The sequence below is a fragment of the Talpa occidentalis genome, unplaced genomic scaffold (assembly GCF_014898055.3).
Source record: "Talpa occidentalis isolate TD23 unplaced genomic scaffold, MPIMG_talOcc4v2.1 talOcc4.9, whole genome shotgun sequence".
Lineage (NCBI taxonomy): Eukaryota > Metazoa > Chordata > Mammalia > Eulipotyphla > Talpidae > Talpa > Talpa occidentalis.
The window spans coordinates 108,620,125-108,632,929 of NW_023605305.1; the positions used below are offsets into that span (position 1 = coordinate 108,620,125).

Sequence of the window (12,805 nt, forward strand, 5' to 3'; positions counted from 1 at the left end):
GTGGCGCAGCGGTTGAGCGCTGGGTTGCGAAGCTGCCCGCAGCCTCTGCAGCGCTGGTTCGATTCCTGGCTGCTCCCCGGCCACCAGAGGAGGGTCCCACATGGTGCGCAGACCTCTCCTGCCGCCCGCTGCTCCCCTCAGCAGTGTACTTCGGTCCTTCTGCCTGCTCTGCTCCCCGCTCTGGCTCTGGTGAATTCTCTCACCCTCCCGCACTTCTGACTGTACCCAGTGCATGTATAAACGAAAAACGAACAAACAATTAAATAAATAAAAACATGCCTCTATAAAAAAGAAAAAAAAAAAAAAACACTAACACTTATGTATATGTCAAAGTTATACATTTCTCCCAAGTGACAGTGTTTCCCATTAAGGTCCAATTGCCAGGTAAATACCAAGGAGGCCTAATTCATCTGTCTTTCCTAGGAAAGGAAGAAGCTTTTCAGAGTATCTCTGAAGCTCTGAGGAGCCATAAAATTTCCTCTGATCAATCATATGAAAGACTACCAATTTTTTCCTTCAATCTCCATTTCTGGGAAGTTTTGTCATAAGTATTAGAAAACAGCAACAATAAAAGCATTCAATTTCTATGAAAGCTCCAGCTAAGCTTAGTAGTACAATGCTGATAGTCAAACCATAACCTTTAGTTTGATCTCATAACCAGTTTCCCCTCCCAAGAAATCTTAATTTTTCCAAACTCCCATTCTTCCAAACATTTAAAAGATATTATGTACCCAACACCAGTTCCCCAGATAAAAGGAAAAAATATATAGCCAATACAACCTTATAAGCATGATCTAAAACAATCCATTAAATTACAAATCAGTTCCTATTCATAGCGGAATTGTCGGGCCTAGTATCCCAGCCAGGAAGAGCCCAGGCTGCAGGGGCAGCGCAGAGCCCCAGCCACTAGACACCCACGGGTTGGTCTCACAAAGCCGCAGCAGGAGCTTCGCAGACGCTCAGGGCAGCAAGCGAGAAGAGACGGGTTTGTTTAGAGAAAGAAAAAGTTTATTGAAGAGAAAAGGAACAGAAATAAAGGACTCCCAGGCCTTGAAACCAGGCCAGGGAGGGGCAAGGAAGCCAAAGTGGAGTCGTGTCTCAGGGAATATGTACCTTCTTTCCCTCATTATTCTAAAGCTGCACCTGTCTCTTTGTGATTGTTAGTTCTCAGCTGTCTCACTTAATTTGCTACTGAATGGGAGGATCTTCACATTCCTCATCTAACAGGTTTGTCTTTCCCCATTTGTTGCATCTTCCCCCTTTTTGATAGATTTATCTGTATGGCCCAGTCTCCCAGATGAGCACCCCTCATTTTAGGGACGAGAAAGTCAAACATCAGCTAATGACGAAAAACAGACTGTTGCCCACCGGTGCTGACCCCTCCTCATCTCCCCCTTGCATAAATACCCCTGCACTCTGACAAAGGGGAGGACGGTGCTCTACCAGACATGAGTCTGCTGCCCTAATTAAACCACTCTCCATTTCCCCAAATTCCACCTCCCTTTATCACCTGAAGGAAACCAAGGCCAGCGTTAACAGTGTTGTCCTTGGTCCTGGGATGTTTGTTTTTCCCAGTGGAATTAGTTCCATTCCTCTAGTTGTCCTTATCTCTGAAGCCTTCCTAAACTCTTCAGAGGTCCCTTCCTGCAATGTCCCTAAAACTGCCTAATTACCCTAACTTGCCCTATGTCTCACTGTTAACTGTTGTCAATTTGGGAAAGTTGTTGAGTTCCAAGAGCCTGGTCCTTGGGTTACCTCTGAGAAAAGTTTCATCAAAGTTCCCATTTTCAGCGGCACCCAGCAAGTTCATCAGTATATGCAGGATGTGTTGAACAGGTTTTCTATGATTCTGTGCAGACGGGGTAAAAGAGGAGAGTCCTGGAGCCCTCGATGGCTTTTCAGGCTTTTATTGGGATTTACCAGGCACATGGCAGGCAGGGGGGCTGGGAGGCTTACTCAACAAGTCTTCACTCTTGCTGGGCTCTCTGGCGTTCTCTCTGCTTCTCTCGTGGTTCTCTGCTTCTGTTCGTTCTCGGCTTCTGCTGGCATCCCTGTGACGACGCCCTTAAAAAGCTCGGTCTTAGCCCAGGTGAATCTCATCTACCTATGCCCACACCTGACTCCAGGTGCCCGCCATCAGGCATGCATTCAGGACCGCAGGGTTCCATCATCTGTCCTGATGGCGGGAGGGCAGAAAAGCCTGATACTTTTACCCTACAGAAGAGAAGGGCACTTGCACAGACACAAATGGCTAGAAAGGGCTGCCCCTGAAAGGGACAGATGTGCAAGAAACGCCTGCATAGACACAGGTGGGCAGGAGAAGAGAGTGGGAGGAGAGTGGCCTCTGCTGCTTTGCAAAGGGAGAAGGTTGGAGAAGAGACACACCTGCGTAGTCATGGGCGGCAGGAGAGCTGCTGTCCTGGCAATGCAGAAATTGCCTTGGTAGTCTCCTGCTAGGGAGGGGTTTGTTCCTTTGTGGGATTGTTCGCTGCTGTTTAATTATTTCTAGGGTTGGCTCCTAACTATCTTTCCTATATTTGGTTTGACCAGGTAATTTGGAAGGACGGGGGATTCTCTGCAGTGGCCCTCAAATCTCCATATCCCACATCCGGTGTGTGCTTCCGGATACTTAGCTTTTCTATAGCTTGTTTAAACAACTATGTTAATCATTTCTTCCCTAATCTCCAGCTTCTGGTCTAGGATGAACCAGTTTCTCATCTTTGATGCCTTCTTCCCAAATTTTCTACTTAGCCTCCAACAAAAAAAGATTGTTTCCCAGAGTTACTTTGACCCCTTCTCATTACATTTCCTAGCGCAAAATATCTATAGGGTTAGCCAGCCTGGAACAAAAGCTGAGAAAGCAACATCAAAGTGTTATAGGGCAGCCCCGATATTGAACGGGTTCCTGGCTGTGGGTCCTCACCCGCGCGCTTACAAGGGACTTATGAATACTCCACTACAGGCACACACGAAAGGTTCATAAAAGGTTTATTTACAAGGGAAAGGGAATTAAGGAAAATGTACAACTCAGGGAGAAAATAGGGAAATAAAGTCTTTAATGCGTCCTACCCGATCCGCCGACCTGGAAACCCAAAGGCACTCTTCCAGCTGGCCGGACACTGCGAGCTGCGGAGAGCCAAAATCGGGGAACCCTCTCCAAAGCCCACGTGTCTGCCTTTATACCAACCTGGCTGCTGAACCCCACCCTCAGGTCCCAGCCACCTTCCCTTGGGTGGGGATGGGATTTGGAGTTCCCAGTGTCTTTGGCTTTGGCCTGGGGTGGGGGTGGAGTCCACAAAGCCTGTATGGAATTAGCTTTAGGACAGCCTTTTCCCCCTAACAAAAGTACAAATCACATCTCCCAAACTAGGGAGTTAACAACAAAATAACACTGGTATCAAAACCTGGTATAATTTACCCTATGCATGAAACAGTGTTTTCCAAAACAGACCTTCCTCAATAGGAAAGACTTAGAGTCTTGTCTTCCACCAGCAATCAAACAAATCCAAGAATTCAAGTGGCAAATATGCCCCAAACTAATGGTGTAGACAAAAATTCCCAGCAGCAAATCCTTTTAAACTTGGACCTTGCAAAACCCTAGGATCTCCAAGAATCCATTAAGGCTACAGCAATTACCACTTATTGTTCAAGCCTTCTTCCATCTTAGCACCCAAGCATAAATTTGCTAATTCAAACCACCACTGAATCTTTTTGGCTTGCAAAATCCCCTGAGGGAGAGATCAGGGAGTAGTTACAAGCAAAAGCCTGAAGTCACTTTAAAACCCAAAACTACCTTTAGAGTTGCTAATTAGACCAATAAGCCAGCAGAGATCACAGACTAAAGTGCAAAGTAACAGCAATTTACCACCATATTTTGAGAAAAACTGCTCGTTTAGTTGCTGACAACCCTACCTTGAGGCCTCAAACACCATTTTGGAGCAGATTCCATCTTTGATCTAACCACGTGGTTCAACACTAGGCATATTTAAGTAAAACTGCTTCCTCTGAAGAAACGTGCACACATACACAGTTTCCACAAGGTCCATGCCAATTTGTTTTTTTAAAGATTTATTTGTACATCTAAGAACCGGGGTACAGGCCAGATGTGCGGGAGGGTGAGAGGATTCACCAGAGACAGAGCAGGGAATAGAACAGGCAGCTGACCGAAATACACTCCTGAAGGGAGCAGCAGGCGAGACAGGAGAGGTCTGCTGCGCCATGTGAGATTCTCCCTGGCCGGCCTGGATCGAACCCGCGCTGCAGAGGCTGCGGATAGCTTCACAGGGCTGTGCTCAATGGTCTGCGCCACCAGGGAGGCCCATGCCAATTTTTCTAACCTCAGGGTCAGGAAGCAAATCTACACATATCTCAAGCACTAGAGAAACAAAAAACAACATTTGTGCTTATGATCAGTGTGCGATAGAACAAAAAGAATATAATTTAAAAGTCTCCCCACGAAAACGACCAGTTACCCATCCCCTCATGTATAAATATGCAGCTAAACAGGATTGGCCTGAAGTGGGGCCACCGAGCTCCAATAGCTTGCCACAAGCCAAGACGCCTTCTGGTGGGGACCCACAGGAGAGGGGCAGAAGGGTCAGGCAAGTCTGGAAGGAAAAGAGTAAAATCCAAGTCAAGATAAAGGCTGCCCTTGCCAGCCTCCCCTCAGGTCTCGCACCTGCATCTCTGTCTCTGTCAAGTGTCGCCTTCAGTGTGCCCCCAAGTCCCTGGTTCGAGTCCAAGGCCAAGAAACAAGCACAGCCTCTTCGCTTGTCTCTGCTCCAGGTGCCTTCTCCACCCCCCATCCTGTCTTGCTTCCTCCTCCCTCTCTCCTCTGCTGCTCAGCTCCACCCTTCCTTGGGTGGGGCAGGGAATGGGGACCTCCCCCTTTCTGTGGCTATCACAGTTACACATCTGTAAATCAGATCCTGAAAATAAAAACCCTGGATAGAGAGAATTAGTCATGATATTGAAGACTACATCACTACTTGTAGATACATAAATTAGGTGACGATACACACTATTATTTCCCCTTCGCTCTTTACCAGATCCTCCTGCTCATCTCTGTATTTCTGTTCATCCTACCTCTTTTAGTCACACGGGCTCAGAACATTGGCATCTCAGAACATAGATCAGCCTGTTATGCTCCGCACTCTGTCTCTGGTGAATCCTCTCATCCTCCATGCCTCTGGCCTGTACCCCAGCTCTTGTATGCATAAATAAATCAATCTTTTAAAAAATACTTTGAATTTTTAAGATTTATTTATACATAGAGACCTCCCTGGTGGCTCAAGGGGTTAAGTTCAGCATTATCAAGTTATCACCAGCCACTGCAGGATGAGTTTTGATCTCTGGCCAGGGAGCTACGCGCAGCAGACCTCTCCTGTCTCACCTACTGCTCCCCTCAGCAGTGTATTTCAGTAATCTGCCTGCCGCCTGTTCTGCTCCCCACTCTGTCTCTGGTGAATCTGCTCACCCCCACCACCTTTGGCCTACACCCCAGTTCTTCCGTACATAAATTTTTTAAAAAAGATTTATTTATGCATACAATTCACCGGAGTCAAGAATGGGGAGCAGAACAGGCAAGTTGACTGAAATACACTACTGAGGGGAGCAGTGGGTGAGGAGAGGTCTGCTGGGCCATGTGACTTTTTACCTGGCTGGGGAATCAAACTCAGGCTGTAGTGGTGATAGCCCTGAGCCTTAACTCCTAGGCCACCAGGGAGGCCCTGCTTTGCAATTCCTTGTTTTGCATGTAGGTAACATTAGGTGTTTATTAGGTACAAGATACTTTATGTATCAACAATGTATTCATCTTAAAATGTCCCCATAGGATACTTACATTATCCCTTTTACAGTTCAGTAAACTGAGACACATTTAAGGTTAAAAAAAAAAAAAGTATCACCAAGTGTCTAGAACTAGCAGTAGTAGAACAGATACAATGTTGGCATCTGCTCCCAGACCTGTGCTCTTACCCACTTTGATATCTTTGAGTAAATAGTGAGTTATGCTAGCAAACATTACAATTGAAATGACACAGACCAAAGCAATAATTAAGTTTATTGGTGTGGTAATGTGGATGCTTTCTTAGATACTAAAACATTGTTGTTCCCTGGATGACTGCATGATAATTACTGCTAAATTAGCTTAGTGCTCTTTTGAGTTTATTCACTTCAAGATGCTGAAAATGCATACATTGTACAAAGATGAAAAATGATGTAAGAATTATATAAAATAAAATATTTTTAAAAATTAGAAAATAAAGAGGTAAACAAATTTTAATTATACTCAATAAATTTTTCATTAATTCAAAAAAAATTCTAGTATCTGAATGTTATAAACTCAAAGTGTTGTAAAGTAAGTTTTTAGGAGCTTAAAGATCTGAAAGTTCTTTTGACAAGACTGAGGGCACTGTCTTAACTTTATTTTTTTAATTTTTAAAATATTTTAGATTTTATTTATTTATACAAGCACTGGGTACAGTCAGAAGCGTGGGAGGGTGAGAGAATTCACCAGAGCCAGAGCGGGGAGCAGAGCAGGCAGAAGGGCCGAAGTACACTGCTGAGGGGAGCAGCGGGCGGCAGGAGAGGTCTGCGCGCCGTGTGGGACCCTCCTTCGGTGGCTGGGGAGCAGCCGGGGATCGAACCGGCGCTGCAGAGGCTGCGGGCAGCTTTGCAACCCAGCGCTCAACCTCTGCGATACCGTGGAGGCCCAACTTTATTTTTTTTTTTTAAAGATTTATTTATGCATACAAGAGCTGGGGTGCAGGCCAGGGGTGCAGGCCAGAGGTGCAGGGGAATGAGAGGATTCACCAGAGACAGAGTGGGGAGCAGAACAGGCAGATTGACTGAAGTACACTGCTGAAGGTTGCAGCAGGTAAGACAGGAGAGGTCTGGGCCTCCCCTGTGGCGCAGCGGTTGAGTGCTGGGTTTTGAAACTGCCTGCAGCCTACGCAGCGCCAGTTCGATCCCCGGCTGCTACCCGGCCACCGGAGGAGGGTCCCACATGGCCCGCAGACCTCTCCTGCAGCCCGCTGCTCCCCTCAGCAGTGTACTTCGGTCCTTCTGCCTGCTCTGCTCCCAGCTCTGGCTCTGATAAATTCTCTCACCCTCCCGTGCTTCTGACTGTACCGTGTTTGTATGAATGAATGAATAAATAAATAAATCTTAAAAAAAAAAAAAAAAAAGACAGGAGAGGTCTGCTGCGCCATGTGGGTAGCTCCCTGGCCGGGGATTGAACTCACGCTGCAGTGGCTGCCAAAAGCTTCATAGATTGCATCTAAACCCCTTGCACCACGAGGAAGGCACTATCTTAACTTTATGGTATGAGTTCAGAGGTGAACTATGGGCTTTGGATAGTACTAAGATGTCTATGCAGATTACACCAAATTGTGCCACATCTGGGAGAATGTTAATAATGGGCGAGGCTGTGCATGTGGTGAGGCAGGAAAGGGGGCACTTGCAAGTTGTGCCCCTCTTTGCTTGTCTAAATCTTTCCCATCTTTAATATCAGGTTCTGTTTCTTTCCAAGGAACTTAAAGTACTCACAGGGTGCAGGCCAGTTTATGGACGATCTCTTTACTTTCCCTCAATTTTGTTGTGAAACTAAAACTGCTTTTTATTCCCCCTTTTGGGGAGGCAAGAGGATGGGAATGGGAGGAAACAGAAATCTAGGAAAACTTAACCTTTCGTTGATACTGAAAAACTTTTAATTGCCTCTGTTCAGGTTAGAAATATAATACAATCAATTCTCTTAATATTATTGGAGTGTTTAAAGTTTTTGTAGTAGAATTTTGTATAAGACTAGAGTTACTCTCGGGTTAAGTTTCAGCACTGTGAAGCTATCTGCAGCCACTGCGGCAGGAGTTTGATCCCCGACCAGGGAGCTAACCCACTGGCGCAGCAGACCTCTCCCATCTTGACCGCTGCTCCCCTCAGCAGTATATTTCAGTAGATCTGCCTGTTCTGCTCCCCACTCTGTCTCCGGTGAATCCTCTCACCCTCTCCCCCACATCTCTGAACTGCACCCAAGCTTTTGTATGCATAAATAAATAAATCTTAAAAAAAAAAAAAGAATGGTTTGACATTGATGGTAATTTGATTGTCTCATTAAGAACTTAAATTTGGGGCCTCCCCGGTGGCGCAGCGGTTGAGCGCTGGGTTGCGAAGCTGCCCGCAGCCTCTGCGGCGCCGGTTCGATCCCCGGCTGCTCCCCGGCCACTGGAGGAGGGTCCCACATGGTGCACAGACCTCTCCTGCCGCCCGCTGCTCCCCTCAGCAGTGTACTTCGGTCCTTCTGCCTGCTCTGCTCCCTGCTCTGGCTCTGGTGAATTCTCTCACCCTCCCGCGCTTCTGACTGTACCCAGTGCTTGTATAAATAAATAAACAAATAAATCTTTTTTTAAAAAGTTAATTAAAAAAAAGATCTTAAATTTGAACTTGAATTGTTTGACGTCACGGCGGGGTGCCTATCTGGAGAGAGGTCTGAGTTTGTTGTTAAATATACCAATGTTTCTCTTTGTCTAGGTTAAGTGAGATGAATCATCATCTTCATATTCATTATCACATCATATGTTTGGGAATTTTCAGCATCTTTTCTCTCATAATGTGTTAGAATTATACTGAGACCCGTTTAAGGTCAGTTCTATTATTATGACTGACATTATTATTATAGTGAGAGATATTAACTGATACTGCAAATTGTTTTTTCTTTTATATACATTTACACTTTCTGTGTATTTCACCTTTTGCTGATGAGAGATAAGATTAATTCATGTGGCAGGCTGAGCGCATTTTTTTTTTTTTTTGACTAGTCTTTTTTTAATTTAATTTGTTTTTCACATTACCTACCACCACCCCAGCATCCCATTGTTGGCCATCTCTGTTCTAAATTTTCACCATCACAATTCCTTATATCCCTCCTCCCTTCTTACCTTTAGAAACCTCACAGTATTTATTAATGTCCACTAGTTTTTGTAAGTATTTTATTTTGTGCAATCATCTGCTTTGTAAAATTGCAGTGTTAATCTTTGTCATTCTGAGTTGCTTTTTTACACACAATTCCCTTGAACTTCCTCCAAGTTGTTGAAAGTGACTGTATTTCATCATTCCTTATGGTTGAATAGTGTTCCGTAGTGTAGATATACCATATCTTCTTGATCTGCTCATCTGTTGATATCTTCACTATTATAGTAGTGCTGCAATAAATATTGTAGAACATCTAGGTTTTTTTGTTGTTGATGGTTTTGATGTTCTTTGGATAGATGTCCAAGAGTGGAATTGCTGGGTCATATGTGTGCCCATGGTTTTATCTTACTTTATATGCCATACCTTTTAAAATGAAAAAGTAGGAAAAAGCAGATGGGAGCAAGGAATAAATTAGTAACAGTTAAAAAGTGAGCATGCCATCAATGGACAAAAAAAAAAATTTTTTTAGCAGTTCTTGAGAAAAAGCAGATGGTTCAAATACATGAAAAAAGTGAGATCTGAGGAAACCATAGCCCAAAACACATTATAGAAAACTGTTAGAGAAGTAGGAGTCATTCTGGGGAAGCTCAATTTAAGAGAGAGGAAGAAAAAGCCTCAGAACAGTCCTTCGAGTAGGTTAATTGGCAAGTGCCCTCGCGCTGACTGCTCAACTGGACGCCTCCTTTCTCTCTTGCCGGTCTACACTGTAGCCAGTGAGCATTTGTCCTCAGAAGACTGCTTGAGAATAAGTGTTGGTGGCCTGAGAGGTGGGGGGGATGCTGGAGGTAGCCTCACCCTCTTAGGAGGGTTCATGCAGAAAGTAATGTCCCCTACCCTCAGCAGCACAAGTTCTACCCTTTCCCTCCCCTATAACCACTAGAGACTAAGGGTAAACAGACCCGACAAGCTAAATGAAGTTCAAAGGGGAGTAACAAACATTTGTGAACGACTAGTGCTATGAGTGAGAAGCACCAAATTCAAGGAACAATCGATCTAAATTCTAAGGAAATTATTGAAAGAATAAAACTTTAAAAAATAAGTATAATTAGTATCCTCAAGGAGACTCAAGAATTTACTACACACACACAAATATAACCAGAAATCTTGGAAATTAAGAATAAAAATTAAAATTAAGAATTAAAAATAACTAAGGATAGCAAAATGGGCACATCTGTGGAGCATGTTAGTAAACTGAAAACTGGACTAATTCTCCTTATACAAAGAATAAAATGGCAAAAAGGATTGCATATCTCTTCAGATTAGAACCTAACTTTTAAGCATCTATTAAATTACTTATTTATTTTTTTCCCTCCCCCTCAGTGTCTGTTTATAATAGGAGATCCAGAAAAGTAGAAAGGCAGTAGGCCACAGGAGAGGGAGTTAGAACACATAACAGGAAATGTTTTCCTTAGCATTTTTTAGGACTTTCCATACAGTGTTGAATAATAGCTGATAGGAGTCATCTTTATCTTTTTAATTAATGACAGTGTTTATATCTCATCGTTATTAGCTGTGCTGTAGAATTTTGATAGCTAGCCTTCATGAACTTAAGGGCGTTTGTTCTGCTTCTACCAAAAAGCTGGTAGTTTTGTTGCTGTTTTATGAATGAGTGTTGAATTTTATGCTTTTTGCTGCATGAGTTAAGTGGATAACAAGGGTTTGTTTCTTTAGTTTGTAAATTACATTGACGTGTTAGTATTGAGCCGTCTTTGCATTTGAGGTGAAGACTGTAAACACAAATTGGAATACTCCCAGTCTACTAATACTTTACTTAGGATTTTTTGGGTTTTTAAAAAAGATTTATTTATTTATTTATACAAGCACTGGGTACAGTCAGAAGCACGGGAGGGTGAGAGAATTCACCAGAGCCAGAGCTGGGAACAGAATAGGCAGATGGACCTAAAGCACTGCTGACAGGAGCAGTGGGTGGCAGGAGAGATCTGTGTGCCATGTGGGACCCTCAGAGGCTGTGGGCAGCTTCCCAGCCCAGCATTCAACCGCTGCGCCACCAGGGAGGCCATACTTTACTTAGTTTTATTTAAATGTTCATAAGTGAAATAGGATCATAGCTTTCTCTCTTTATGACTATAGTATATTTTGACCAAAAACTGATTATTCAACTCTTTAAAGAAATAAATCAAAATTAATCAAAGAAGCACATATGTCCCCAAGTTAGAACAAATCTATATTGACAATAATATAAAATTTTATAAAAAATGCTTTGTAAAAAGATAATCTAAACAGTACAGGTTTAAACAGGAAATTTTATTATTTTAAGGAACACAATGAAAGTTTTATAATTTGTTAACTCCTGTTCCTTTTGTATGTTACTCTTCATAATTCTTCTACTGTAAATTTTATTTCTCTTTAGGTACGTATAGCTGCTAAATTCATCACTCACGCACCCCCAGGAGAATTTAATGAAGTGTTCAATGGTGAGTAAAGATTAGGATTTAATTATTTTAAGTCATTTTTAATTACATATAACCATTTATATGTAAATTTGCTTTCACTTCTAACCCTTACAGTACATATTCGTAGCTATAAAGGAAATCAAGCTCTAAAGAAGTTAAAGTAATTTATCAAATGTCACCTAGCTCATAAATGTCAAACCCATAGCTGAGTCAAAAGCAAGTCCTAAACACATAAATTAGGATTTCTATCTTAGGTGAGAAAATGTCTTAAGTAGCTTAGTAATAATAAATGTAGAAATGGTGTCAGATGGTTTTCATAGTTTTATATCTCGCATTATTAATCATCACTTAAATTTTGTCATTGTTTTCGTTCCGGAAGTGCCATAGTATGGTACACTTTTTAGAGCCATTGGCACTGAACTGACTGCATCTGGGAAGCTTGATGATAGACAGATTTCAATACCATCATCCCCTCAAGATTCTCATTCATTAGATCTGGGTGGAATTGAGTGTGTTTTTATGAAATTCTCCCAAATGATTCTGAATTACAGCAGTTTGGGAAACTACTGTTCCACTCCATTTACAACCATTTACAACCTCCCATGCCATTCACTGCCTTAACACAACTTAAATGAAAAATGTAGATGGAGCATCTTGAACTTTGTGATGAAACCAATCCCTGTAATTTTATTTTAAGTTAATAATTAATTCATCTTAAAACTCCCCTTAAGTAAAATTACAGTCTTTGTACATCTAAGTTCACTTTAGCAAACATTTATTTTCAAGTTCTAATTTTACAATGGGTCACCTACTTGAAAGGAACTGTATGATACTCATCTGTACCTAGTCCAGAGCTCTGTACATGCTAGAATGATCAGTAATCGCCACTGGTAAAATTAATGGTGCATAGAAAAAGTAACTAGGAAAACATTTAAACATTAACTATAAGGAGTAAATAACACAATACAATTAAATCAAGGAATTTTTCTATATAGACTCATTGGTGAATTTTTGAGCACTAATAGCAAGAAAACCAAATGAAATCTTTCATTCCCTAATCTTTCTTCCCACATTGACAAATGTAAATTTTCAACAGCTGAGTATTTGGAAAATTCTCTTTAGACTTGAGCTTTCTCTAACAAATTAGCTCAGATAATTTCTCAACTTGACAAAGTTAATGACCTTTGTAGTTAGAAGTCCCTTGTTTTATTTTTGACAACTTAATGTATTTAACAGGGATATCTTGAGAATAATTGATATCAAAACATTAAATTAAAAATTGACAAACTACTTGTGACATGAGGTCTAGTTTTTGTTGACGAGCTATATTCTGGCCTCTGCTAGCTCCCTTCTTTCACAAACTTTTAAGAGACAATGGCCTTTGGCTTGTAATTAGCTTTCCCTCTTCGAGCTAATATGAGGTA

At 42.3% G+C, this 12,805-nt stretch overlaps 1 protein-coding gene across 1 annotated transcript in view; it reads left to right on the forward strand.

Moving 5' to 3' along the window:
- The window catches only part of CAPZA1 (capping actin protein of muscle Z-line subunit alpha 1), a 41,111-nt gene that overhangs the window by 7,293 nt on the left and 21,013 nt on the right, over positions 1–12,805 (forward strand). The window contains exon 2 of the mRNA XM_037498716.1: positions 11,339–11,402. Within this exon, the coding sequence (XP_037354613.1) occupies positions 11,339–11,402 (64 nt within the window). The remainder of the gene's footprint in view (positions 1–11,338; positions 11,403–12,805) is intronic.